Source organism: Oryctolagus cuniculus, chromosome X (genome assembly GCF_051225735.1).
Source record: "Oryctolagus cuniculus isolate XC-2025 breed Fujian yellow rabbit chromosome X, ASM5122573v1, whole genome shotgun sequence".
Taxonomy (NCBI): Eukaryota; Metazoa; Chordata; class Mammalia; order Lagomorpha; family Leporidae; genus Oryctolagus; species Oryctolagus cuniculus.
In genome coordinates, this window is record NC_142888.1 from 130,888,714 (window position 1) to 130,912,164 (window position 23,451).

Below are 23,451 nucleotides of genomic sequence, written 5' to 3' on the forward strand. Positions count from 1 at the left end.
GTTCCCTCTGGTGGGGGATTCACTGCCTCTGTTGGCTTTTGGGCCTGCTGGCTTTCAGGAACCCACCATCTTTTCTCCCTGTCCTGGGAATACTTCAGCTAGAATGGCTTGGCCAAGTCCTAGGCTCAGCCCTGCAGATCAGAATGGGGGCATTTAGAGCACTCCTCACCACTTCTTTCCAAATAGGCATCTGTCTTCCTCCCCACTGCCTGCAGCAATGTAGCCCCCTCAGCACATGGTCACCACCTGCCACTTCCTGCCTCCACCTTCCAGATCTCCTCAGCCTGTGGCCTCCAAGCCTACTCCACTCAGAGTCAGCATCTGCACCCTCATATCAGTGTCATGCTGGAGGCCTGCTTGTCAAGAACGGGGATGTAGTACCCTGAAGGTGGTACTATTGCCCAAGCTGGGGGGCTGCGGGCGAACTCTGCCATAGCCAGAGACGCTGACCAGTATTGGAGCTGCAACTAGGGGCTAAGGCACAGGAGGACAGGAGAGGATGAAGGAGGGACAGGACTAGGCTCAGGCCAGGCAGGAGTAGAGCTCAATTTGGAGAGAGCTGACAGTCACCAGGGCCTTGTCCTAGACTAAGAGGGGCAGCAGTAGGGGTGGAGGGGGAGGGGAGGAAAGAAAGACTTAAAGCAGACAACAAGGAAACTGAGAATGAGTGGGAGGTCCCCTGGTGTCCCTAGAAAAGAAATATCATTCCAAAGGGATCGTGCTGTGCAGTGTCCTGCTGGGATGAGAGCGCTTGGTGTATCTAGGTCCATGTCACTTGGGCGTGTCTGATGCCCGAGGAAGCTGAAGACGCTGGCAGTGACCTAGAAGCCTAACTGAGGTGACTGGACATAGCCCTGGCAGGGAGTGGGGTTGGAAAGCATCGCTGGAAGATTCTGTTGGGGCAATGAACAGGTGGGCAGGGCAGGGCAGGGCAGTGACCGTTCGAGTCAAACCCGTTTGCAGGCAAGATCAGCTGCAGGGCCTGGCAGGTTGGCAGGGAGGGAGGAGTCGAGGAAAGGCTAGTCTTTTTGGTTGTAGCTGTCATGACAGATCTGGCCTGGGCAGGGACTGAGTCACCTGGGACATTAGAAGAGCTCAAGGCCTGGAGGCAGCCTGGCCCAGGGTAGCCCTCACTGGCTGGCTGTGTCCTTGGACAGCGATCTTGCTCATGCTCCCCAGCAGGCCCATGCTAACTTATGGCTCAGAAGCAAGCTTACCCTTTCCCACTGGTGGCCTTGTGAGAGAAGAACGCCCCTCTTGCTCATCCCTGCATCCGATCCCTTGACGTCTTACCTGTTGAAGTTAGGGGATCTTGATGGGGCAGGGGCTCAGAGGGGCAGTACGGCATGTCCTAGGCCACATAGTGACTATGTTTAGGAGCTCAGATGCCAAGCCAAATCCATGGCTGCCACTAGATGCCCCTCTACACTGGGGTATTCAATATTGGACGCAAGAAAATGTTTGATGGGAAGTGACAGAGATGAACTGAAGTGACTTCATACATAGCATACATAGCACTTCTAAGAATTCCTCTTTCTGATGAACCCCAAAAGAGAAGGATGTGGACAGCTCCCAGAGTCTCAATCACTGCTCTTTCCCTTCCTTCTGCAAGTTCCTCAGACTCCTTGTGCTGATCGCTGTGACCTAGTGATGAATCAGACAGGGCCCTGCCCTTCCCACAGCTCCAGGTCTAGAACAATAAAGGTTGACAGCTACTATGTTAGATAGATGTTCTCTCTGGGAACTAGAGGCATGCACAGAAGGAAGTGGTTAACTCAACTGGGTGGTAGGGGAATACCAGGAGCAAGCACCCCAAGGTGAGAGGAACTGTGATGTGTTCAGAAGCCAGGAGGAGGCCAGTGTGACTGGAATGTGGGACCAAAAGGGGAGAATGACTAGACCTGCAGAGACAGAGAGGCCATCTAAAGGACTTTGGCTTTTCTTCTGAGCAATGGGGAGCCATGAAGAGTTGTGAGCATGGGAGCCATATGATCATACTCACACATGTGAGTTCTTTTTTTTTTTTTCATTTTTTCTTTTTTGACAGGCAGAGTGGACAGTGAGAGAGAGAGACAGAGAGAAAGGTCTTCCTTTGCCGTTGGTTCACCCTCCAATGGCCGCCACAGCCGGCGCACCGCGCTGATCCGATGGCAGGAGCCAGGTACTTCTCCTGGTCTCCCATGGGGTGCAGGGCCCAAGTACTTGGGCCATCCTCCACTGCACTCCCTGGCCACAGCAGAGAGCTGGCCTGGAAGAGGGGCAACCGGGACAGAATCCGGCACCCCGACTGGGACTAGAACCCGGTGTGCCAGCGCCGCAAGGAGGAGGATTAGCCTAGTGAGCCGTCGCGCTGGCCACACATGCGAGCTCTTAAACTGACTTCTGTGTGGACACCGACAGGGAAGGAAGGCAAGACCAGAGGCAGGGAAGCCAGAGGAGGCTGGGCGTGTGGATGGAGAGAAGTGAATGGATTTGAGGGCCCCTGGGACATGGAATTGGCAGGGCTTGATGGAAGAGGGCATGGTGGCCTTGTTCTTATCACCTTGCCAGGCCAACTCTATGCCTTTGCTGGAGCTGTGTTGTCTGTCACCTAAGAGGCTTAGGGATTTCTTGGTGCTCCCTGTATCCTAGCCCAGCGCCTTACACATAGCAAGCGATGAGTAAGTGTGAATGAATGACAGGAAGCAAGCTACATTGCCTCTGGAGCCCTGGTTATGTCCCACTTGCCCAGTCGGCGAGGTGGCCGCGTTTGCTGTGCCTTGGGAGCCCCAGATCCCAGCAGGAAGATCTTCCAGGGTGAAAGTTTTTCCTGTGCTTTCTTCTCCTCCTTCCCTGCCTCCGGGACTTCCTGCATGATCTCAGCCGCCAGCCTCCTCCCCACCCCCCTCCCCGCCCCTGTCTGGGATCTCCATCTGTAAAATGGATCTAGGAACAGTAGTTCTCGACAGAATTAACCCGACAGCATCTGTGGAAGTCGTTGGCCCCGAGCCTGGGCCGGATCGCGTCCGGCGCGGGCAGGGACACAACTAGGCAGCGGGGGCCCTTCACGTGGCAGAGGCGTCCTGGCCTGGGGCCGGCGAGCCCGGAGGAATTTGTCTGGAACTTTTCCACCGAGGCAGAGCCTCCTGGAGCTCGCTCTGGGCTCGGCGAGGGGAGCCCCGGCCTTGATTTCTCCCGCAGCCCCGCGGGGCGGAGCCGGGAAGGGGCGGGCAGGCTGAGGACACTGGCGGGAGAATGTTCGGAATGTGCCAGGCGCATCTACCTACCCCAGGAGAGGGCAGAGGAAGGGGGCCGGCCGAGGGGAGGGGCGAGGGGCGAGGCTCCCGGCGGCCGGAGAAAACCTGTTTGTTCTCCTGCGGGCGGAGCCCAGTCCGCGCCTCCTTACCTCCCTGAGAGCTCCCTGCTGAGCCCCGTGCCCCGCGCCCGCCGCCCCGGCCCGGCCGGGCGCTGCCCACGCGAGGGAGCCCGCACCCCGCACCCACCAGACCCTCCTCTTACCCCACGGACCAGGCACCTGTGCCAGGTAGGACTGTCGAGTCGCCGTCGGACGCGGTCTGGCAGGGAGTCATGGTGGGGGGGGTGGGGAGGTCACCTGGTCTATGCCCAGCTGGGGACAAGTCAGGGCCTCAGTTTCCCCATCCTTAATCTTTAATCTGCTCCAAGCTCCCTGTTGGGCTACCCCAGGAAAGGCAGTGATTTTACTTTTCTGGCTTTCACTGTGAGAGAGAAGCTACTCACAGAGGGAGAGTGGCCCGCTGAGGCAAGTAGCCGCCTTGCTGGCCTGGTCCCTCTGTCCTTGCCCTTTCTGGATTAATCCCTTTAGTAGCAGGCCTGAAGGAATCAGGTAACTTAGATCCTTCGGCTTCCCCAGGTCCACTGTAGAGATGAGAAAATCGAGAAACTGGCTCACCCTGAGGAACCCCTCACTCGTCCTGGAACCTAGCACAGGGGATTCACGGGTGGCTTTGCATCGGGCATGTGTTGGGCATCAAGCAGTTGCTAGGAAGGCCGGGAAAGGGAGCTGCTCATGCTCAGACAGAAGGCGCCGAATCAAGTGTCACTGTGGTGTTATCGCCGGGATCTGCAGTGTGCCAGCTCTGTGGCTGGATTGTTTGGATGGGGGCAGGGGAAGCCAAGAGCCCTGTCCTCTTTGGAAAGGCAGGGTGATACTTTGCCTCAAAGAAAGGCTGAAAGTTCAGGTCCTCCTGTCTGCTCTTCTCCTTTGGAGCTGGAGTCACCTGGGCAGCTCCACTGGTGCATGGGGGACCAGACCACCTCCTACCCAGGGCTGCTGAGGACTCTAGTAAGGTAGGTAGTGCATGTCCCAGGGCTTTGGAGCCTCTGAAGTGCACTAGGAGTTGTGTTCCCACTGAGCCATTTGCAATTGGCCTTGACATTGTGGAAGACTGTGCAGCAGCATCCCAGGACTCCAGCTGGCAGGGGGTCAGGAAGCTCAGCCTACACTCTGTGAACCCTGAGACAGCAGGTCGAGGCCTCTGGCACCTGAACTCAGCCTCGCCTTTGTCACATAGCCCTTTGCATTTCTGCTCAGGACACCTGGCTGGAGGCATAGGCCGTTAGTCCCTAACAGTTGAGGGAGAGCAGGTCTGTATTAGAGAGCCCAGTTCCCTTTCTACTCCCTCCTCCCCAGCTCTTGCAGAGCTGCAGATGGAGGCAGGGGAGGCTCTTCCTTCCCAGGACCTCTACTGCCTCATCTGAAAAACCAAGAGCAGCTGAAAGCCCAGGACACAGATGCACAGATCAGCGGCCGGCTTCCTGGGGGCCTGGGTGCTTGTGTGGTTCCCCTCATCACCTTTGAGTCACTCCAGGAAGGGAAGGAGCACAGTCATCTCACTTGCCCAACCCCCTCCATCTATCAAGTCTCAGCCTCTGGCTAGGGGCTCTGCTCAGCTGCACACAGCAGGTGATCTGTTCCTTTTCACCCTGTGGATGGTCATATGGGTCAGAGAGAGGAGGCACAAGCCCACATAGGGTGCTGCAGCTCTGCATACAAACCTCCGGGGAGCGGGAAAGCACCTGTAGCTGTGAAGCTCAGGGAAGGCTTTCTGGAGGGGTGGGGATGAGAAGCAGGAGCCTGTTGGGTTGCCTGACTCTGCCTCCTCCTGCTCTACCAAAGACCCCACTATGTATGTTGCACCCAGAGGCAGGCAGTGAGTAGTCAAAGAGAAAGCAGCCCCCCGCCCCGCCTCGAGGAGTGGCAGTCTGCCTGAGGACACGGCTAGGCCACTCAGTAAGGAGCTGCCCTCTGAATTGAAATGGTTCACCTCACTTCCTGCTCAGCTAGCTCAAGGCCCGCTTCCAGACAAAGTCCTTCCCATAGGAGGGCAATGAGTCCGGGAACAGCCACCTTACCTCAACCATCCTCGACCTGCCTTATGTGCTCTGCCTTGCTGCCCAGGGTCCCTGCAGCCTCCTGAAATCCAGCGGGGCCCAGCACTGGGCCCAGCATCTGGCTGTGATAGGCATCAGCACCTGTTCCCTGAACTGTCCTCAACTGTATGCCAAGAAACTCCCCCAGTTGTGGCTCAGTGCATTCTGGAAGCTGAAGCCTCCTACTTCCTTCTCCACTCAAGCTTCCACAGGTGACTTAGTCTGGCTCTTGCTTCAAGCCACAGTCCATGAGGTACCAGGTCACGTGTATCATAAGCTTTCCTTCTGCTTGCCGAGCCCCAAGGCTGCTGGTGGCCTGGGACAGGACCAGTGCCAGAGGAAAGCTGCTTCCCAGGGCTCTGGTGCTCTGGGTACCCCAGGCATTAGACCACTATGGTTGAGACAGGAACAAGGGCTGTGCATTTGTCTCCACTGAACCAGCAGAAACCTGGCTAATGCCAGGACAAAGGCAGTGCACTAGGGGACCCACCTGCCTGAAGGTGACGCTCTGGAGAGGTTAGTGTCATCACTACCAAGGCTCACAGAGCTGTCTAGGGACTTGTGAAATGGAGTGGGATGTGAATTATCCACCATCCATCACCATCTCTAGGGTGTGTAGCAGGTGAGGGTGGTTGTCACTACAGTATGGTGGTTAAGAGAACTCATAGGGCAAACTGGGTCCCTACCCCATTCAACCACTACTTAAGTGTACAAACTGCAGCGTGTCCTGCAACTGAAGTCAGGAGCAGCTTCTGCAGGGCCAGAGGCCTGCGGCACTCTTTCAAGGCAGAGTGGCCATGCTGGCAAGGAGTGAGGTGGGGACTGGATTGGGAAGAAGAAGGAAAACACCTGAAAACTCACTGCTAGAGGTCAGCGCTGTGGTGTAGAAGGTTAAGCCTTCATCTGCAGCACTGCCACCCCATAGAGGTGTTGGTTCGAGTCCCAGTGACTCCACTTCCAATCCAGCTCTCTGCTAATGTGTGTGAGAAAGTAGTGGAAGATGGTCCAAGTGCTTGGCCCCTGCACCCTTGTGGGAGACCCAGAAGAAGCTCCTGGCTCCTGGCTTCATCCTGGCCCAGCCCTGGCCATTGTGGCTATCTCAGGAGTGAATCAACAGATGGAAGACCTCTCTCTGTGTCTCTCCTCTCTCTTTCTGTGTAACTTTGCCCTTAAAATAAGTAAATACATTTTTAAAATATTTATTTTAAAAGTGAGAGTTACACAGACAGAGAAGGAGAGGCAGAGAGAAAGAGAGAGGTCTTCCATCTGTTGGTTCACTCCCCAGATGGCAACAACGGCTGGAGCTGCACCAATCCGAAGCCAGGAGCCAGGAGCTTCTCCTGGATCTCCCATGCGAGTGCAGCGGCCCAAGGACTTGGGCCATCTTCTACTGTTTTTCCAGGCCATAGCAGAGAGCTGGATAGGAAGTGGGGCAGCCGGAACTCGAACCAGCACTCATATGGGACGCTGGCAGTACAGGTGATGGCTTTACCCAGTATGCCACAGTGCCAGCCTCACATTAAAAAAAAAAAACTATAGAAAACTCATTGCTAGTGTCCACTGGTGATGCACACAGGGTCTGCCCACAGTGAAGTGAGTTGGTACAGAACACTGAATTCTTATGTCAATTCCTCCATGCCTGCTAAAGTCTGACTCACTTGCTGTTTTGTTTTCACTTTTTATATTTAAGTTTTAAATTGATTTGAAGTGTTCTGAAAAGTTATGAGCATCCTGCAGACAATTGCTGAAGTCTTCCCAGTGTGGACATTCTGCCACATTTCTGATGACTTTTCTTCACTGGTGGCCAGGAGGGATCAGGAGGTATGCAGGCCTGGAGCTGGTCTACTTTTCTAAAGGGAAACAGATACACAGAGAGAGACAGACTTGTTCAAGTCCCATCTGCAGAGCAGGGAGGGAGCCACGTGAAGCATTTGGCCAGTGTTTCCTGCTCACTTTCCCTGTTGGGCACAGAGATGACTGCAAATTGAGAAGGTCTGGACAGGGAAGCAGAAGGGGCAGGTCTGGGCAGAGAAAAGACTGGAAAACGAAAGGACAAGCGGCCCTATGGGTGTCATTCTGCAAGGCAAATGTGCAGACTCAGACTCAGAGGGGAGGAGGCGGGAAGGAATCTGCAGCTTAAGCAGATGTCCCAGGGGAATTTGGCCGCCAGAGGGACCCAGGAGCCCCTTTCAGAAACCATGTCTGGGCTTTTCCTGTGGGGAGCTGCTCACTTCTCATTTGCAGATGGAGCCCAGAGAACTGGGGAGCAGGGAAGTGGGTGGTTCCTTACCCAGTCGTCAATGCCTGCTGAGGGGCCCCTCTTTCTGCACAGCTAATGTCTGGGCTCTGGAGAAGGCTGAGGAGCTCAGGAGCCACACTCTGGGCTGGAGAAAGGATCTGGCCTGTGGGGGCCAGTGGTGGGCTGACCCCCAGCTGTTGCTGGTGGCTGCTGGTGGTCCCGGGCCTCGGCCTCATCTGTGGGCACAAGTCTGGCACTCGGTCGGGGCCCCTCGGTCTGGTCGTTGTGATCGTTGGCTCAGCACGCCACTTTTTGATGACTGGGTCAATTTCCCTGAGAGCTTGATGTGGCGAAGGGTTGCTATGGAGAGGGCCGGCACAAGGATTCCAATCCCAGGGACGGGCATCCCTGGCAAAAATGCTTACATCAGGCAGTGCCGGGTTTAGCCTGAAAAAACAACAAACCCGAAAACCAGGACTTGCTTCACCACTTTTGCCTGAGAGCTCCTACTCATTCTTTCATTCTTTAGGGCCTGAGCCAAGGACGCCTCCTTGGGAAATGCAGTGCTCTCGCGGGGCCTCGCAGGGCTGCTTTCCTCCTCCAGGCTCCTTTCTGTCTCCCCCAGCACCCAGGCTGGCCAGTAGCTTCCCAGAAATGCTTGGTGCAGAAAGGAAAATGTGACTTTGGGCAAATGCTCTCTCCTCTCTGGCCTTCCATATTCTTTTCCAAAACTGGGGACAATGATAGAGGTAAGAGTCAAGCTAAGGGGATTCCAAGCTGAGAAAGAGGGAGAGAGGAAGGCTGCAGAGGCTCTGAGTGGGGAGGAGGTGGAGCTCCGCCTCAGGGCTAGGGAGCAGAGATTTTGTTGGGGAACAGGGTGCGGGGGCGGTTGGGTTTTTTTTTTTTTTTCCCTTGAGCCTCACTAGTGATCACTGTAAATAGGACAAAAGCAATTAACCTTGGCCAATGCTGGCCAGGGGCAAGTGGAGATGCCTTCCTGTGACTGGCCCTGCTCTGGCCAAGGCTGAATGGGTAGTAGCAGCAAGGGTGTGAGTATTCCGAGGGGGTGAGACAGAGCTGGGCTGAGGATGGCCTCCGTGAACCCTGGGCCCCTTTGCATGGCACTAGCTGCCTTTTCTGCAGATGGGATAGCCTTTTTTGTGTGAGACTGGCTTAAGACCTTGGTTCCCAGGCTTCACAGACAGGTGCTGGTGGGGGAAGAGAAAGCCAGGGCCTGGTGGGAGGCTACTACAGCTGAGGAGCTGACACCCTGATCAGCTCATGCAGATTCCTCTTGTCAGGGGTTCTCTTTAGAGTGAGAGGGCATGGGGGTCCCGCTCTCTCCAGCATGCTGGTTCTACCCAGTCCCCTGTTATCCACAGAGACATCTCCAAGGGCCCTGCCCAGCAGCCCTCATGGCCTTGCATGCTTGTCAACTCAGCATTAGCCTAGTCCTCATGAACACTCCCTCGTGTTCAGCCCTCTGAGAGTTAGGAAATGGGCATAGGGCAGAGCAAGGAGGAATTCTGGGGCTCCAGTAGTGGTAGGTGGCCCTGGCTGCTTTCCCCCCTTCAGGGTTCCAGCTCCCCACTGCCTTGGGAGGGAGCTGTCTTGGCTCAGACGTCTGCCTCCCAGGGCTCCTCCAGCCCTGACGCCGAGAAGTCTGGATTCTGGGGTGTTGAGGGCAGGATGGAGGGGAGGTGAAATCACAGACTTTCATGTAGAAGTCATTTACCTGTAAAGCGCATTTACAAATACCACCCCCCAGGCGCTCTTTTTCCAGATTGCATTTTTTCCCTCTGCAACCCAAGTCTCTTCCAACTGTATTTTTCCACTTGGTGAGCCTCCTTCCAGCTGCCTCCCTGGACTCCAGGCAGAAGCCCCCGGGACTGGAGCATCACTGGCAAGTTGTGTGTGCTCTAGAGAGAGGGGCCCGGCCTGGGGCTCCTGGGACCTGTGTGGTGAGCGGCCAACTGAAGGGCTCGGATGCGATCCAGCTGTTGCTCGGCTGTCACTCTGGCAAGCCTAGCCCTGCCTGAGGTCTCTAAATCACCTTTGAAGGGCCCCTTCCCCCCTGTACTGCTGAAGACCTTGTGGCTCTTAGCATCCACTGCAGAGCCTACTGTATCCCCTTGCTGGAGGAAAGCAACCTGGCTGGTGAAGCAGCCAGCTGCTGAAACTCCAGAGCAAAAGACTGGGAATCAGAACGCCCTGATTCACGAGAGCTGGCCACAGGAGGCTGCTTCAGAAACTGGGGCAGTTCAGCATTCCAGCCCTTTTGGCCCAGTGAATTGGGCTGGCTGCTTGAGTGCTGGCTTGGACAGCTTGGATTTAGACAGTGTATGCCTTGAGAAAGAACTGGACGAGGGCACCTGGGCAGAAGATGGAGGTCGTACTCCCCAACTTAGAGCATTCCCTAGCCCCCTAAACTCCATGTGGTGAGCTGTGCTGTGGAGGCCCCAGTGCCTTTCCCAGCGCAGCCTGTGGAACCTGCCAGCCCGTCACTGTACTTTCTACTGCACTCTCCAGGGAGAAGCTGCACCGCAGCAAAGGCCCAACCCCCACTGGCCAAGGGCACTGTGTGGAGTGTTGTGCAGCAATCATGAGCAGAGGTTGGTCCAGGAGCATTTTGAGATCAGGGCAACCTCAAGGCCACGTCCCCATCTCTGGCTGTCAACAGGTTGAGTTGGACCAGCACAGAAGGCTGCAGGGACTCCACTCAAGGAAACTGCCCAGCCTTGGGTTCTTGTAAGGAACAGGTGAACAGTTGGGGGTCTCCCTTTCAAAATTTGCTTTTCCGTTGGTGGGAAACCAAGGCCCCATGGGAGACAAAGGATTTGCCCAGCATGGCAGAGCTGGGATGAGAATGTAGTCTCTTTCCCACAGTCTGTCTGCCTTCTCTGAGACCCCTGGCAGTGCACAGCTGAGAGATCAGCCAGGTCCATCCACCTGTAAGAACAAGTTTCATGGAGACAGGGCTAAGATCCCTGTCTTTGCTAATTCTTTCATGACCAGATGGGAGTGCTCAGGTTTCTGCTGAAAAAGAACTGATCCTCAGCTACATTCTGGGCCTGTGCTTCTGTCAGGGCCCTTGGCTATAGAGCCACATGCAGGCAGAGCTTTCTTAAAACATGGCCTAAGGTTAGCCTGGCAATGAGCTCCTGCAATGGGCAGCTTCAGCATTGATGGCTTCATCCATATGTCACTCACCACGTCTGTATTTGCTTATTGGGCTCAGTTCACCTCTGGGAATAAAGCCCTTGCCCAGCAGCAGAACACACACAATCTCCATCATTTTTTCCCTCTAGCTGTATCTCATTCACATGCACCAATGTTTGGTGCTCCTGGAAAGTGAGACCAAAAGCTGTTTTGCTCCTCTTTTATCCCAGTGCCTCTTCCTGGAATCCAGCACCTCTCTGCTGAGTTTCAGAGCCATCCTCTTCCCCTGACTCCTAGGATGAGAAAAGGCAAATACCCTGCCTGCTGTCTCCCTTCCCAGAACCATCTCTTGCCACAGAAAAGCCACACTGGGGGTTGTGGCTGGGCTGGGCCTATGTAGGAAGGCCTCGCTTCTTCACTGCCTCCCTCAGTGTTCTCTCCAGGTTCCTGGAAGAGGTCAGCCAGAAGGAAGGATGCTGTAGTCTTGGAGTGGGCTGCCATGGGGGCTTGGTCTGGAGGAGGATGGCCCCTCTGTTGGGCCAGCTGATCTTTCTCCATGGACACACCTTCCTTCTCTCCCATGGCTTTCTCTTGCTTCCATGATTAGTGCAATGTGACCAAGAATGGGATTAGGCTGTGTCCCTGAGCTAACAGCCGTGAGATTTGCAGTTTCCTCTGGGAGGTGCCTCCCATGGGGAGTCAGGCAACAGGGCAGTTCTAGAAAACTTTCTCTGAGTTGGTCCTGGAGGCAGAGCACATCCTTGTGGAGCAACAGGGTGTCCCCATCTCTGTCTCCTCATGAACCAGCTGAGCAGCTGTGGCATTGCTGCTGATCTCACTGCTCCCACCAGCCTGCTGTAATCTGCGTGCAGCAGCTCCCCACCCCCAGGTCAGCTCCTACTCTTATTCCAGTTGCTGACAGCCTCTGACGACACCAGGATTTCTGTGGTCAGGATCACAGGCTCCCTGAAGCTACCTCATTGGCTCCTCATTTCTGTCTATCCAATTAGGGCCAAGGGCCCCTTCCCTTGAAGGTTATTGGACAGCCTTGAGAGGCCACAGTAGCCCAGAGGAAGGTGGAGAGGGAGCATGCCCATTGACATTCTGAGGCCATCTGAATTCTGGGAGGGTTTGTCCTCATCTCCCTGACAGCACTGCCAGGGAGACTTCTCCTGATTGCCCTGTTTGCCAACTCTTGGCCCAGTCTGCTCCAAGAGCCATCTGCAGGCTGATAGAAGAGAAAGAAAAAATGAGATGAAGGGCCCAGAGGGTGGGCTGGGGGTGCCTTCCCAGTGCCTGAGGTGGTCTGGCCTGCTTAGAAGGACTTGGACTTGGGGCTGTGTTTTCCTGAGACAGGCTGGTATTGTCTGAACGCAGGACTTTGTTCAGAATTGGCCCAGGGAGGGATACTGTGTATTGGAGCCATATCTAGTGAGGCTCCAAGGGTGTGCCATGAGGGACATCTCAGGTGGAAGGAGTCAGGTAAACCCACTGTTCCACTAGCAGCCCAGACCATGCCCTAAGTGGTGTGATATGGCAGCTCTCCAAGAGCCAGAAGTCTTTTTTCCAATCAAAGTAGAAATGGGGCCATGGTGCTGACAGGGCCACAGAGATGCCATCCTGGTCAGAAATGTACTCTTTGGGCCATTTGGGAAATGAAGATACCAACCAGCATCAGGATACCCACATTGTGGAATGGAAAATCCCAGGCAGAGGCACACACTCTAGTTTGGGAGTATTTTGGTACACAAGGAGTCTTAGACACAGAAAATGAGAAGAGGCGCCGAGCTGTGAGCAGAGGCCTCAGCCCAGAGAGCAGTGTTTGCTCTCAGAGTGGGCAGCCTTTTTGCCTTATTAGGGCTAATGGGACAGGGTGGCCTGGTAGGCTTTACAAGAAGCTCACATTCTCAGAGAAAGAAGACTGGAAAGCCTGGACAGGCAGGAGGTCCTTAGCCCCACTCCCAAAAGGAGCTACCTGTGGAATATTTGCTCTCCGTTTTCCCCACATGTCCCAGAAGTTTCTCTCTTTCTGCTGCTTGTACTTTTTCTGGATCTTGAATCTCAGGCACAAGCTCTAAGGCATGAGAAGACCTGAGGACTGTGGGGCTGTGTGGGCTGCTTTCTTAAACTCAGGGACATAGGCCCACCATCATGTGGCTGAAGCATCCTCCCCCAACAATGAGGGAGAATTGGCAGCTAAGGCCAAGTGTCCCACTTTGGAGGAAGCAATAGAGTTGGCTGTAGTGAGTGTTCCATTGTGTGGGGGTGCTATCAGGGTCACCAGGGCTCTGATCCCTAAGAATGTGGTGTAGGGCTCAGTTGGGTTAAAGTAACACTGGGATGACATATGCACACGTGCTGCCAGGCTCCAGAGCCCTGATATTTGAACTGAACATGCACCGTGTCCAGCTGGCACAGGGTATGCAGTCCATGAAGTGGGCAATAACCTTGTTAGCATTTCCTAGGGCCCCACAGAAGGGTCAACCCCAGATGAATAGTCCAGTGCCTGGGTTTTCTTCCAAGCTAGGTAGGGTCCTGGGAGAGGGCAGGGAGACTCAGAAAGGCCCACACACAGGCCCCAGAAGCTTTGCCCAAGGCTGACTGAATTTACTTCTCCTTATCACTGCCCTCAGAGACTCAGTGAGAGCACATTCTGGGCAACAGCTGTGGGACCATGACCCTTTGTAATAGCCGCATAGTCTTTGCTTGAATACATGAATAGATGACAGCGATATAACGATGAATGTTGGGCACTGAACTGTTGCCAGATTTTCACCATCATACTCAGCTTTGGCACGATCCCCTCCTGTATACATCCATGTTCTCCTCATGCTATTTCTTCCCTAGGTCTAGGATAAGCAGTTCCCAGACTTACCCGTCAGAGACTTGTACTCTGCAAGGCTTACCACCATCAGCACCTGGCAGCCACTTAGGAAACCCCCTTCTGACTGGTCCCCAGTATGACCTTTGCAGACTGCCATTGATCAGGGGGCCACGGAGAGGACACTGGGATGTGAAGAAGGGCAGTCAGTACAGGCTATGCACTCTGGAGTGACGGGATACCTGGGCCTTGTCCTTGCTAAGGCTGGTGCAGGAGCAGGTCCCATCGGGGTCAACAAATTCTGGGTGCTTGAGTCTGTGCCTGGCTTTGGGGCTTAGCCGGGGAGTGCCTGCAGGAGCAGGAGTGGTTAGCTCAGCTGAGCCCTGAGGGAGAGACAAGAGAGCTGGGAGGATGTTCAAGGTGTGGGCACTGATATGAGCAAAGGTACTGGGAGTCTCGGACATGTGGCCTGCTTGCAACATGTGCTGATATTGAAGGAGGCTGAGGAGAAAGGAGGCTGGGCCAGGGACTGCTGAGTTTGTCCCTGGTTTTAGAAACAGTAAGGAACCGTGAGCAGCTGAGTGAGACATGTGGGCTGATGTGGCCAAGTGGGATTAGGGGCTGATGAGTGCTGCTGGAAGGAGGCAGTGCAAGGAGGAGGTCAGAGAAGAAATTTGGCTTCTGAGATGCAGCCAGGCCCAAGGGAAAAGAGCCAGTGTGGAAACAGCAGCCCTGGTCTTCACATGGAGGTCTTAACTGTATGAGGGGACCAGTGGTGTTCCTACCCAGCTCTGCCCTTCTTCACTCTGGGTTCTTGCACATGCCACACACACACACCCCACACTTTGGCTCAGGAATTGCCAGTAGCCCCTCTGCCTCTGTCATTCTGCACATATGTGAGTCCTAATTTTGGAAATGGCTTATTTGGTTCTGTGGTAGCAGGAAGCTTCTATGCAATGTGGCCATTAGCTTTGTTAAGGGGAAACTGATGAGTTACTAGGATGGAGTTAGCATCCCAAACTGTGGATGAACTTCACTTGCTTGCCAGGTTCATGTGTGCAAGCAGATGTCTGTAGTCCCCTAGGCCTTGGAAACAAATATACCTTTGATGTGCATTGCACAAAATAAGTTACACCACCAAATATGGCTTAGTAGAGTTATAAGGAACCTAAAGACCAAGTGGGAAGAGGGCCTCTCTTGCAGGCAAGGAGCTGAAGGAAGAACCAGGGGCCAAGTTGCACAGGCCTGACCACAGACAGTGATTCTACTCATGTGCCCCACCTCGTGGAGTCACTCCACAGGTTGTCAGGGTGGGGACAGTTGGGCATGCAAGGTTTTAGGATCACCTCTGGAATGAGCAACACTCAGCAGAACTCTGATGTGGCAGCCTCAGTGCAAGGGCTGAGCACCTGGGGCTTCCATTCCCACTGATGAAGTGCCATTCCTGGCATGTGGCAGGCTCAGGCCGCCTGGGTTGCTGATTTGGTTCAGTTTATGGGAGAGCCAGCTCTTGCTGGTGAAGAGAATTTGGTTTGCTCTCTGCCCCCTGCCCTGCCCATTTTAGTGTGCTCATGACCACCACAGAAACATGTACAGGCCTTGCCAGCTAGCAGCTGTGCTGAGCTGATCAGGGCCTCAGCTCAGAAGGGCACAGAGGGTAGAAAGCCCAGGAAGAGAGGCTGCCCTGCCTTGGGACTGTGTCAGCACAGCCAGGGTCCTGCTCACTGTCGTGCCCACACACTGAGCCCTCAGCTTCTCTCTTGAGGTGCAAAGGGCTGGCTGTAACCTTGCAGGACCATGAGTAGCCCCATGATCTAGGCCTTCTGTCTCCTACTTCATGATGCTATAAAGGCTTTCAAGGCCAGCTTGGTCCAGGGAGGAGGCAAGGAGGGAAAGCAGAGCACAGGGCAGTTGTGGGCCAGGGTACAGATGCCTTAACAAGATGCCCTTGTCTGGTCCCTGAGGGCCTCTGGGAGTAGCCAGTGGGACCCTGCCCTTTCTGCACTGGAGGTGGAGCCTCCTTCCAAATCAAATAGGGCTGCACACCACAAGGCCATTTTTGTGCTGATTTGGGGACCAGCAAATGTCCCTCTCCCAGCAAAAATAAATTGAAAGCCACTGCTGTTTGGTCCAGTGGTCTTTGCTGTGCCAGGTGGTGCTGGGCTCTTATGGGAACATTGACTCATTATGTCCTCATAGCCATTTTACTAATGAGGAAACTGAGGCTTTTAGCTGACCTACTCCAGGTCATCAGACAGCTTCTAAGGGGTACGAAACAACCCCAGAGCAGCTGGTCCTCAGCACCTACCTTCCCTGCTGCCAACTTTCTCCACCCACCTGCCCCCAGGGCCAGAGTCCGATCATTAGGACTCTGGAGGAAGGTTCATGTTCTGCTCATGAACTTCATGTTCTTCAGGTGAGCAGCCTTGAGCAGACAGGTGGGTGGACACTTGGCAGTGGCAGGTCCAGCGAGTGCTTGTTCCCTGGCTCTTGTCCACCATCCAGGACTCCGCCAACTCTTGCCCCTCCTAAAGCCCAAAGGAGAGTCTGGATGATCTTGGCATGCCAGGGACCACATGGTGACCCTTGTGAAGTGCCAAGCAGTACATACCTTTGTCCCTAGGAGCCTCGTGGAAACAACGAAGGGACTTGCAGCACCAACACCATGAGTATCTCAGCTCTTGGAGGCAGCACTAAAGGTGAGGCCTGGGCACTATCTGAGCAGCCAAGGGAGAGCAGTATATTGGGAGGACCCACGGTCCTGGGGCTGGGGCTTCCTTTCTGAGGCTGCTTGGCCTTGCCCTTGCCAGGAAAGCCTCTGCCACCAGGTGAGGAGGAGCGCAATAACGTCCTCAAGCAGATGAAAGTGCGCACTACACTGAAGGGCGACAAGAGCTGGATCACCAAGCAGGATGAATCAGAAAGCCGCACCATGTAAGTCTAAGAGGTCAGGAGGGGTGACAGTGACATGAGGGCCTCAAACACACCTGGGGATGCTGAGGCGCTTCCACCAGTCAGGGCTCAGCTAGGTCATGTGGTCACATACCAACTGGGGAGGGAAGAACATGGGGCAAAGCAATCCAGCTGAGAACAAGACCAGAACAAGGTCCCAGGGTGGGAAAGTCGCCAAGTACAGTTGCTTGTGTGTGCTCATGCACCTGTGGAGGTGAGCCACGGAAGGGAAAGGTGAGGCAGGAATGGTGGGGCTTGACAGGTGGCCCATAGGATGGAGGCCATGGGATAAAACAGGTGGTAGGGAGCCTGGGAGCCACTCCTGTGGAATCTCTGTTTTCCTCAGTGAACTGCCATTGGGCCGGACTCGTGCCACATCCTTTTCATCAGCTGGAGAGATCTCAAAGGCCAGGTAAGAAGTGATGTCCAGTGGCTGGTGCCCAGGGACTCTTCTGCAGCAGGAGGCCAGGGAGGAGGCTGCACTGAGAAGGGGCATGGAGGGTCTACCATGAGTCATTTCAAATGTACAGGAAGATAGGGAAGGGAGTCTAGGAGTCCCTAGGTCCAGGCTGCTAGCTGTGCTGCGTGGCTACGGGGACAGTTGACTTCCCTGCTAGGCCTCCACAGCTTCAGCTTCAATTGACATCAAAATGGTCATTGAAAGGAAGACTGTTATTCTGAAACCCCCTTCCCACCTCCCCACAGGGACACTGAGGTGCTGTGGGCAGTTTTGAGAGTCCCACGTAACTGCCTCCTGCAGGACTCCTGACTGCCAAGTACACTTGATGATCAGCATGCCAGGAAGACTCACAAGGGTGCTCCAAGTGTCCCCCAAGTTCAGCTTGACATATTTGACAGCTGACCAAGGGGATGTGGCCTCTCTTATTTCAGTACTTTTCTGCAACAGTGTCCAGGGGGCTCTTAAACAAAAGCACGTCCTGAGGGAAAGGGGGGCCATGAAATTGTGGTTTCCAGTTTGCTCCAATTGATCGTTGGTGGTGGGTGTGGTGCAAGGGCTTCGCAGGTGACAGTACAGGAAGTGACAGCAGCTGGAAGGGAGAGGGGATGCACTTGTCACCCAAGGGTTTGCTTTGAGATGCATTGGGAAAGCACATCGTGGGGCATCGAGTCAGGGCCAGAGTGGGACTCCTTTGAAGTCTACATAAAGCCTAACTGGGGGCCCAGCCAGAGGCCATGGGCTTAGCCTCTGCCATCCACAGGTATTTCAGTCATGACTGCTTATAGTGCTAGAATGGAGTACATTATCTTTTGCTCCAAGTATTCCTGCAACTCTGCCACCTCCAGAAGGCCATCCCCTGTTAAGGACAGAGTCTGTGGAGATGGAAAAAGCTGAGATTCTGCATTGCCCTTAGACCCAACCTCCACTGCTCCAGCCCAAAGACTTTCCATGGCTGGACAGAGGGACTCTCTGTTGTGAGTCCTGGTTACCTCACCCAACTTTAAGGAAGACTCCTTGAGGCTACCCTTATCTCCTGCCCCTGAGCCTAAAACTTACAGCCCTGACCACTCCTCGCTATCAACTCTTTGCTTGGTCTCCTTGAACCCCCTCCACTGTTGCCAAGAAGGAGGTCCCTGATCCTGGAGCCTAATGCTATCTAGCTAACTAACCAAGGCTTAGATATGCTCTCAAACTTCCTTCAAGACTTGTGATGTGGACATCCAAGGAGTCAGAGGAAAAAAGGTTCCAGAGGAGTGGGAAAGGAAGAGCAGCTGGACCCTCCTGAAGCTTCCTCTGCCTGCTATGGCCTCTGACCAGAGATGTTCCAGGCTGAGCTGGCTCAGCCCTGAGAACACAGCTCACTCTCAGGAGAACAACAAGGCTCACCAGGCCAGCAGGAAGTCAGACTTTGGAGGGGACACATCTGGAGCAAATGCCCAGCCATGGACCACACCTTCTTGAATACCTATTGTAAGTTAGGGCCATGCTAGTCCTGGCCACAGAGGAATCATCTATGGGCACTTTCCCCCAGGGAGCACAAGAAAAACAGAGCAGGGCAAGTACCATGGTTAAGGGTATGGGTGTGACTGGCTCCCCTTGCTTCTGCTTTACTAGGACACCCATCAGCCAATCCCTTTTGCTATAAATGGGGGCAGAGTAAAGCAATGCAGCCTGAGACCTCCAATGCAGCCTGACTTCACTTCTCACCTCTTCCCTTGGCAGGCTTCCAAACACAAGGGCGCCTACTGGCTATATCATCCGGTAAGTGACCACAGGACCCTGTCTGCCTCTCCATGTCCACCAGGACCACCCCCTGACTTCTCAGCCCTTCAGCCTCTCTCAGGAGCTCAACAGCATCTTCTGGGGTCTCTTTTAGGGGAGTATTCACGAAGCCCATAGACAGCTCATCCCAGCCCCAGCAGCACTTCCCCAAATCCAATGGAGCTCCGAAAAGGTATGTCTAGTGGGTGCTGTCCAGCCAGGCAGTGGAGAGGTGTGAGGGTGTACTGCAGGCTGTACAGAGAAGATGGGATGGGGTGGGATGCAGGTGCACAGCAAGGCCTGCAGGCTTTCAGGTGGATGTGTGGGCCTCCTGGAGGCCCTGGACCACTAACAGTGCCATTGTTCCGGGGCCAGTCCCCTGGTACTGGTCACTGAGACAGAGAGGAGCCTTGCAGGGCCTGGGCCCAGGGTCCTCCTAGTCTGGCAGGTGACACCCTCGATTTGCTGATGGCATTGAACTGTGTGTTGTAGTCCAACTTCTTCCCAGCAGGCTGAGGTAGTATATTGTGCAAACACTTTGGCATCAGGCTGAACCTGGGGATCCATCAGAACAAAAAGGTCAAAGGGACTGGGAGAAGAGAAGACAAGACACAGATGAGAGCCCACCAGGCTTTTTGCATGGGGCTCAGCTGGGGCTGCTTTACGATTGGAGTGTGGAGCAGGGTTGAAAGCAAAGAGAAAAGAGGCTGTGACTGTGCCGGTAAATCCAGAAGAAAGATGGGGCCTGTGGGTGGGTCCATGGAAACTGCTTGCCTCTGCAGTGCCGCCGGTTTGGTGAGAGGAGCTACCACTGGCTCTGCCCGCACTCCTTCCTCTGGCTATAAGATGACCACCGAGGATTACAAGAAGCTGTGAGTATGCCATTGAGGCCCCAGTTCCATTCCTTCCTTCAAGGAACAAGTCCAAAACTGAGCCCACTGCGAGCAGCTGGCCACTTACGTTCCAGCACAGGCCAAGGAGAGCACTGGCCTGACATCCCTATCAGTTGCAGCTGTAGCCTGAAGTCCACCAGAGCATGACAAGTCCCAGAAAAAATTGAGTGGCCATGCACATTACCCTTCTGACCTGAGGGACTGCAAGGAGCTTGTAGAAGCAGCCCCACAGGTCTGGAGGAAAGGTCAGTGAGTCTTGGCCACAGGGTAGTGCCTCTGTCTGTTTCAAAGGCCTACCCTTGAGCCCTCTTGGTCTCAGGCTCTCTGCATGCTGTGGGCCCTGGTAGCCTGTTAGGATGGCAGTTTGTGCCTAAATCTGAGCTGCTTCTTAGATAAGAAACCTTTGAGGTTGCCCATGGAGCACCCCTTGGGGTCCTTCTCAAAGCCCCTCCTACTACATTCCCAGGGAGGGGGGACTTTGGACACAAACATGAGATGTACCTGCGGGTCCCAAGTGTGCTGCACCTTCGTATTGTTTGTCCTGCATCATCTATGACCTGGAGCAGCTGGCACTTCTGGGCAGTGGGATTGCAACAGGGAGAGACGAGAGAGCTGGCTCTCAATGGAGCAACACCAGTGTATGGTGCTGGTGGTAAAAGTTGGGAAGTCAAGCTGCTGAGGAGGCAACCTGGGACAGGAACCATAGGGAGGTGGGGAAGATGAGTCACAACTGCCTCACCCCCTCCCCCAGGGCACCCTACAATGTTAGGCGCAGCTCAACCTCAGGGGCTGCCGAGGAAGAGGAGGCACCTTTCTCTTCAGATGAGCAGAAGCGGAGGTAAGAGGACCCTCTGGGCATCCCCATGGGCAGGAGGGGGACTCTGCCTTCCCACCCTCTTCCCCCTCCTCAGCAAACAAAGCTCCTTAAACTGTCACAGATGTAGTTGTCATCTGTCACCCTTTGCCTCTCTGCTACCCTTTACCAAGGGGGCTGGGGCAGCATCTAGCCTGTCCTTCCTGTGCTTAGGCTGCCTGCACTCCCAGCATCTGCTGCCCCATCTTTGGCTCTGGAAGCCTCCTGAAAGGAGATCCCACGGTGGCACCAGTTCCCACACTTGGGTGTACAAGTCAAAGAATCAGGAGCTCTGGAGCTGCCTGGCATTCAATGCCTACCCTGCCATGGGCCACGTGTGTGTTCTTGGGCAAGTCACAGATGTTCCCCATCTGTAACGCATCGAGATGCTAGCACCTACTTTCCTGGGTTGGCAAGATGAGTGAACCAACACAGGGGTGTCCGGGGCACGGCCAGGGCCATCCCACACTGCCCTTCTCTCGGTTTCTACCTTTCTCTTGAATAACCCTTGGAAAAGGTGAAAACCTGACTTCTCTCCTGTGCCTGCCTGGGATGATGCTGAGTCATCTTTAGTATATGCTTGGCTAGGTTGGCTGCCCACGTCTAGCTTGCCACCCATCACTAGCCCCCATCTTGTGTCACCCCAGATCAGAGGCTGCCAGTAGTGTGGTGAGGAAGACGGCCCCTCGGGAGCACTCTTACGTCCTGTCAGCTGCCAAGAAGAGCACTGGGTAAGGTATATGGCAGGGGGCTTGGCATGTTCTGGGATAGTTGCCCTCTCCTCAGGACTCCAGCCTTCTTCTGGCTGGTGAAAACATGGGTTGAAAGACCACTCCCAGTGGCCTTCCCAGCCATACCTTCTTGGAGTCTCACATACACCTTTTAGAAAACAGAGGTCTCACTACTGCCACTAGGGCAGGCAGGGTGCTAGAGATGGAAGAGAGGCCTGGTACTTTCTGGGGCACCACAGTCAGGATGCCATTTGTCCACAGGCTCTGCCCAATATGTCACCATTCTGCTTCCTTTCCAGCAGTCCTACCCAGGAGACACAGGCCCCATTTATTGCGAAGAGGTAAGTGTCATCAAGGGAATTCTATTGCTGGCAAGGAAGAAGGCCTCTCATCAACAAGGGGATAACGTGGGCACTGTATAAGAGGGGAGGGGAGGATGGAGCTGCTGTCTGCAGGCCAGGTGAGCACGTGGGTGCCTCTGGTGGCATGCAGCCCAATGCTTCTATTTGTCAAGTGCTAACAAGACTGTGAAACAGCAGCAGCTCCTGAGACACAAAAGAATTGTTTTTCTACCCCTCCTTCTGTTCCGCCAGGGACAGGCTGTTCCAAAGACTTGTCTTGGGAGTTCTCTTTCCTTTTATCAGCTGGGAAGAATCCAGGGTTAGTCTCCTTGGCCCCAGCAAGTATCCTCCTGCCTCTTACCTCCTCTCTGCTCTCACTTAGGATCAGGACCAGGGCCATGATGACAAATTCCTTTGGGAGTTGATTGTGGCATTATAAATGGGTCCTAAATAATGAACAGAGTTCAAAAGGGAATGATCAGGATGTCAGGACACTCCAGCCAAGTGAGGAAGGGATGTTATTAGTTGAGGAAAATATTGGGGGAAGAGCACAGAGGCAACTTCTAGAGAGCTGAATTTAGGGACCATTCGTTGGGGTGGACAGAGTTCTCCATGATGAAGTGGCATAACAAGCTGAGGTCTGAAAAGCAAGGAAGAACCAAATGTTCCAGGCAGAAGGCCCAGCCAATGGAAAGATCTGGAGGTGGGACTACCTCAATGGAAGACCAGAAAGGCTGACTGGAATACAGTGACTGAGGGCTGGTGGAAAAACAAAGGAAGAGACAAAGTATGGTGTGTTCTTACTGGCTGTGTTAGGTTCCTGTGGCTGCTGTAACAAGGTAACACAAAGTAGGTGGCTTAAATACCAGAAATGGATGTTCTCCAAGTTCTGGAGAGCAGAAGTCTAAGATCAAGGTGTTGACAGGGTTGGTTCCTTCTGGAGCTCCCAATGGAGAAACTGTCCCATGCCTCTCTCCTAGCTTCTGATCAATGCTGACAGCCTTTGGAATTCCTTGGCTTGTACCTGCATTATTGCATCTGTGCCTTTGTCTTCACATGGACTTCTTTTCACTGTGTGTTTCTGTCCAGATTCCTTCTTCTTAGAATGATGCCAGCTGTGGGATTTAGGACCCACCTTAATTCAGTAGGATGTCACCTTACTTTAATTACATGTGCAAAGACCCTACAGTAATCTCCCCTTGTCCTCAGGGGATACATTCCAAGACTCCCAGTATAATCATGGATGATGTGTGCATATATAGGATTTCGTGCTATCTACATTGACTCTGGTACTATTTTGTGTTCTGGTACCTCCTTTACATCACAACTGCTGCACTTTGGGTCATTATTAGGTAAAATAAGGATGACTGTGATAACTGTGACAACTGATCTGATCAGTAGGACAGGCTACTCAGTGTATAAGAGGTAGTCAGAGCATACAGTGTGGACACTCTGGACAGAGGGATGATTCATGGCTCAGGTGGGAGAGAGTGAGGAGGCAAAAGATTTCATCATGCACCTCAAAATGGCTTGTAATTTAAAACTTAGGAATTGTTTATTCCTGGAATTTTCCGTTTAATATTTTTGGACCATGGTTGACCACAGGTAACTGAAACCACAGAAAGCCAAACCACAAATAAGAGGCACTGCTATATTTCTAAATAAGGTCACAGTCACAGATTCCCTGGGGACATTAAATTGGGGGGGACTCCATTCAACCCAGTATGCTGTGCTTATCCTGAGCTGTAGTTTCCGATTCCCCAGCCTGGGTCACCTTCCTGACCTGGCCTTGAAGTGCTGGGGCAGTTAGTCACCACTGAAAACACATCCTTCAAAGGCCAGCACACTCT

General features: G+C 54.0%; 1 protein-coding gene across 21 annotated transcripts in view; it reads left to right on the plus strand.

Moving 5' to 3' along the window:
- Positions 1–3,139: 3,139 nt before the first annotated feature.
- Positions 3,140–23,451, plus strand: part of ZNF185 (zinc finger protein 185 with LIM domain) — a 65,949-nt gene continuing 45,637 nt past the window's right edge. For 4 of the 21 annotated variants that reach the window (XM_089323834.1, XM_089323844.1, XM_089323835.1 and 1 more), the window contains exons 1-11: positions 3,408–3,523; positions 7,082–7,212; positions 16,234–16,309; positions 16,421–16,544; positions 16,909–16,974; positions 18,745–18,783; positions 18,899–18,976; positions 19,566–19,655; positions 20,428–20,514; positions 21,177–21,260; positions 21,560–21,601. In XM_089323834.1, coding sequence (XP_089179960.1) covers positions 7,114–7,212; positions 16,234–16,309; positions 16,421–16,544; positions 16,909–16,974; positions 18,745–18,783; positions 18,899–18,976; positions 19,566–19,655; positions 20,428–20,514; positions 21,177–21,260; positions 21,560–21,601 — 785 coding nt within the window. In that variant the 5' untranslated portion in view covers positions 3,408–3,523; positions 7,082–7,113. Of the gene's footprint in view, positions 3,524–7,081; positions 7,213–16,233; positions 16,310–16,420; positions 16,545–16,908; positions 16,975–18,744; positions 18,784–18,898; positions 18,977–19,565; positions 19,656–20,427; positions 20,515–21,176; positions 21,261–21,559; positions 21,602–23,451 lie in introns of all 21 variants that reach the window. The other 17 variants (XM_070067411.1, XM_070067413.1, XM_070067417.1 and 14 more) reach the window with 12 other exon arrangements.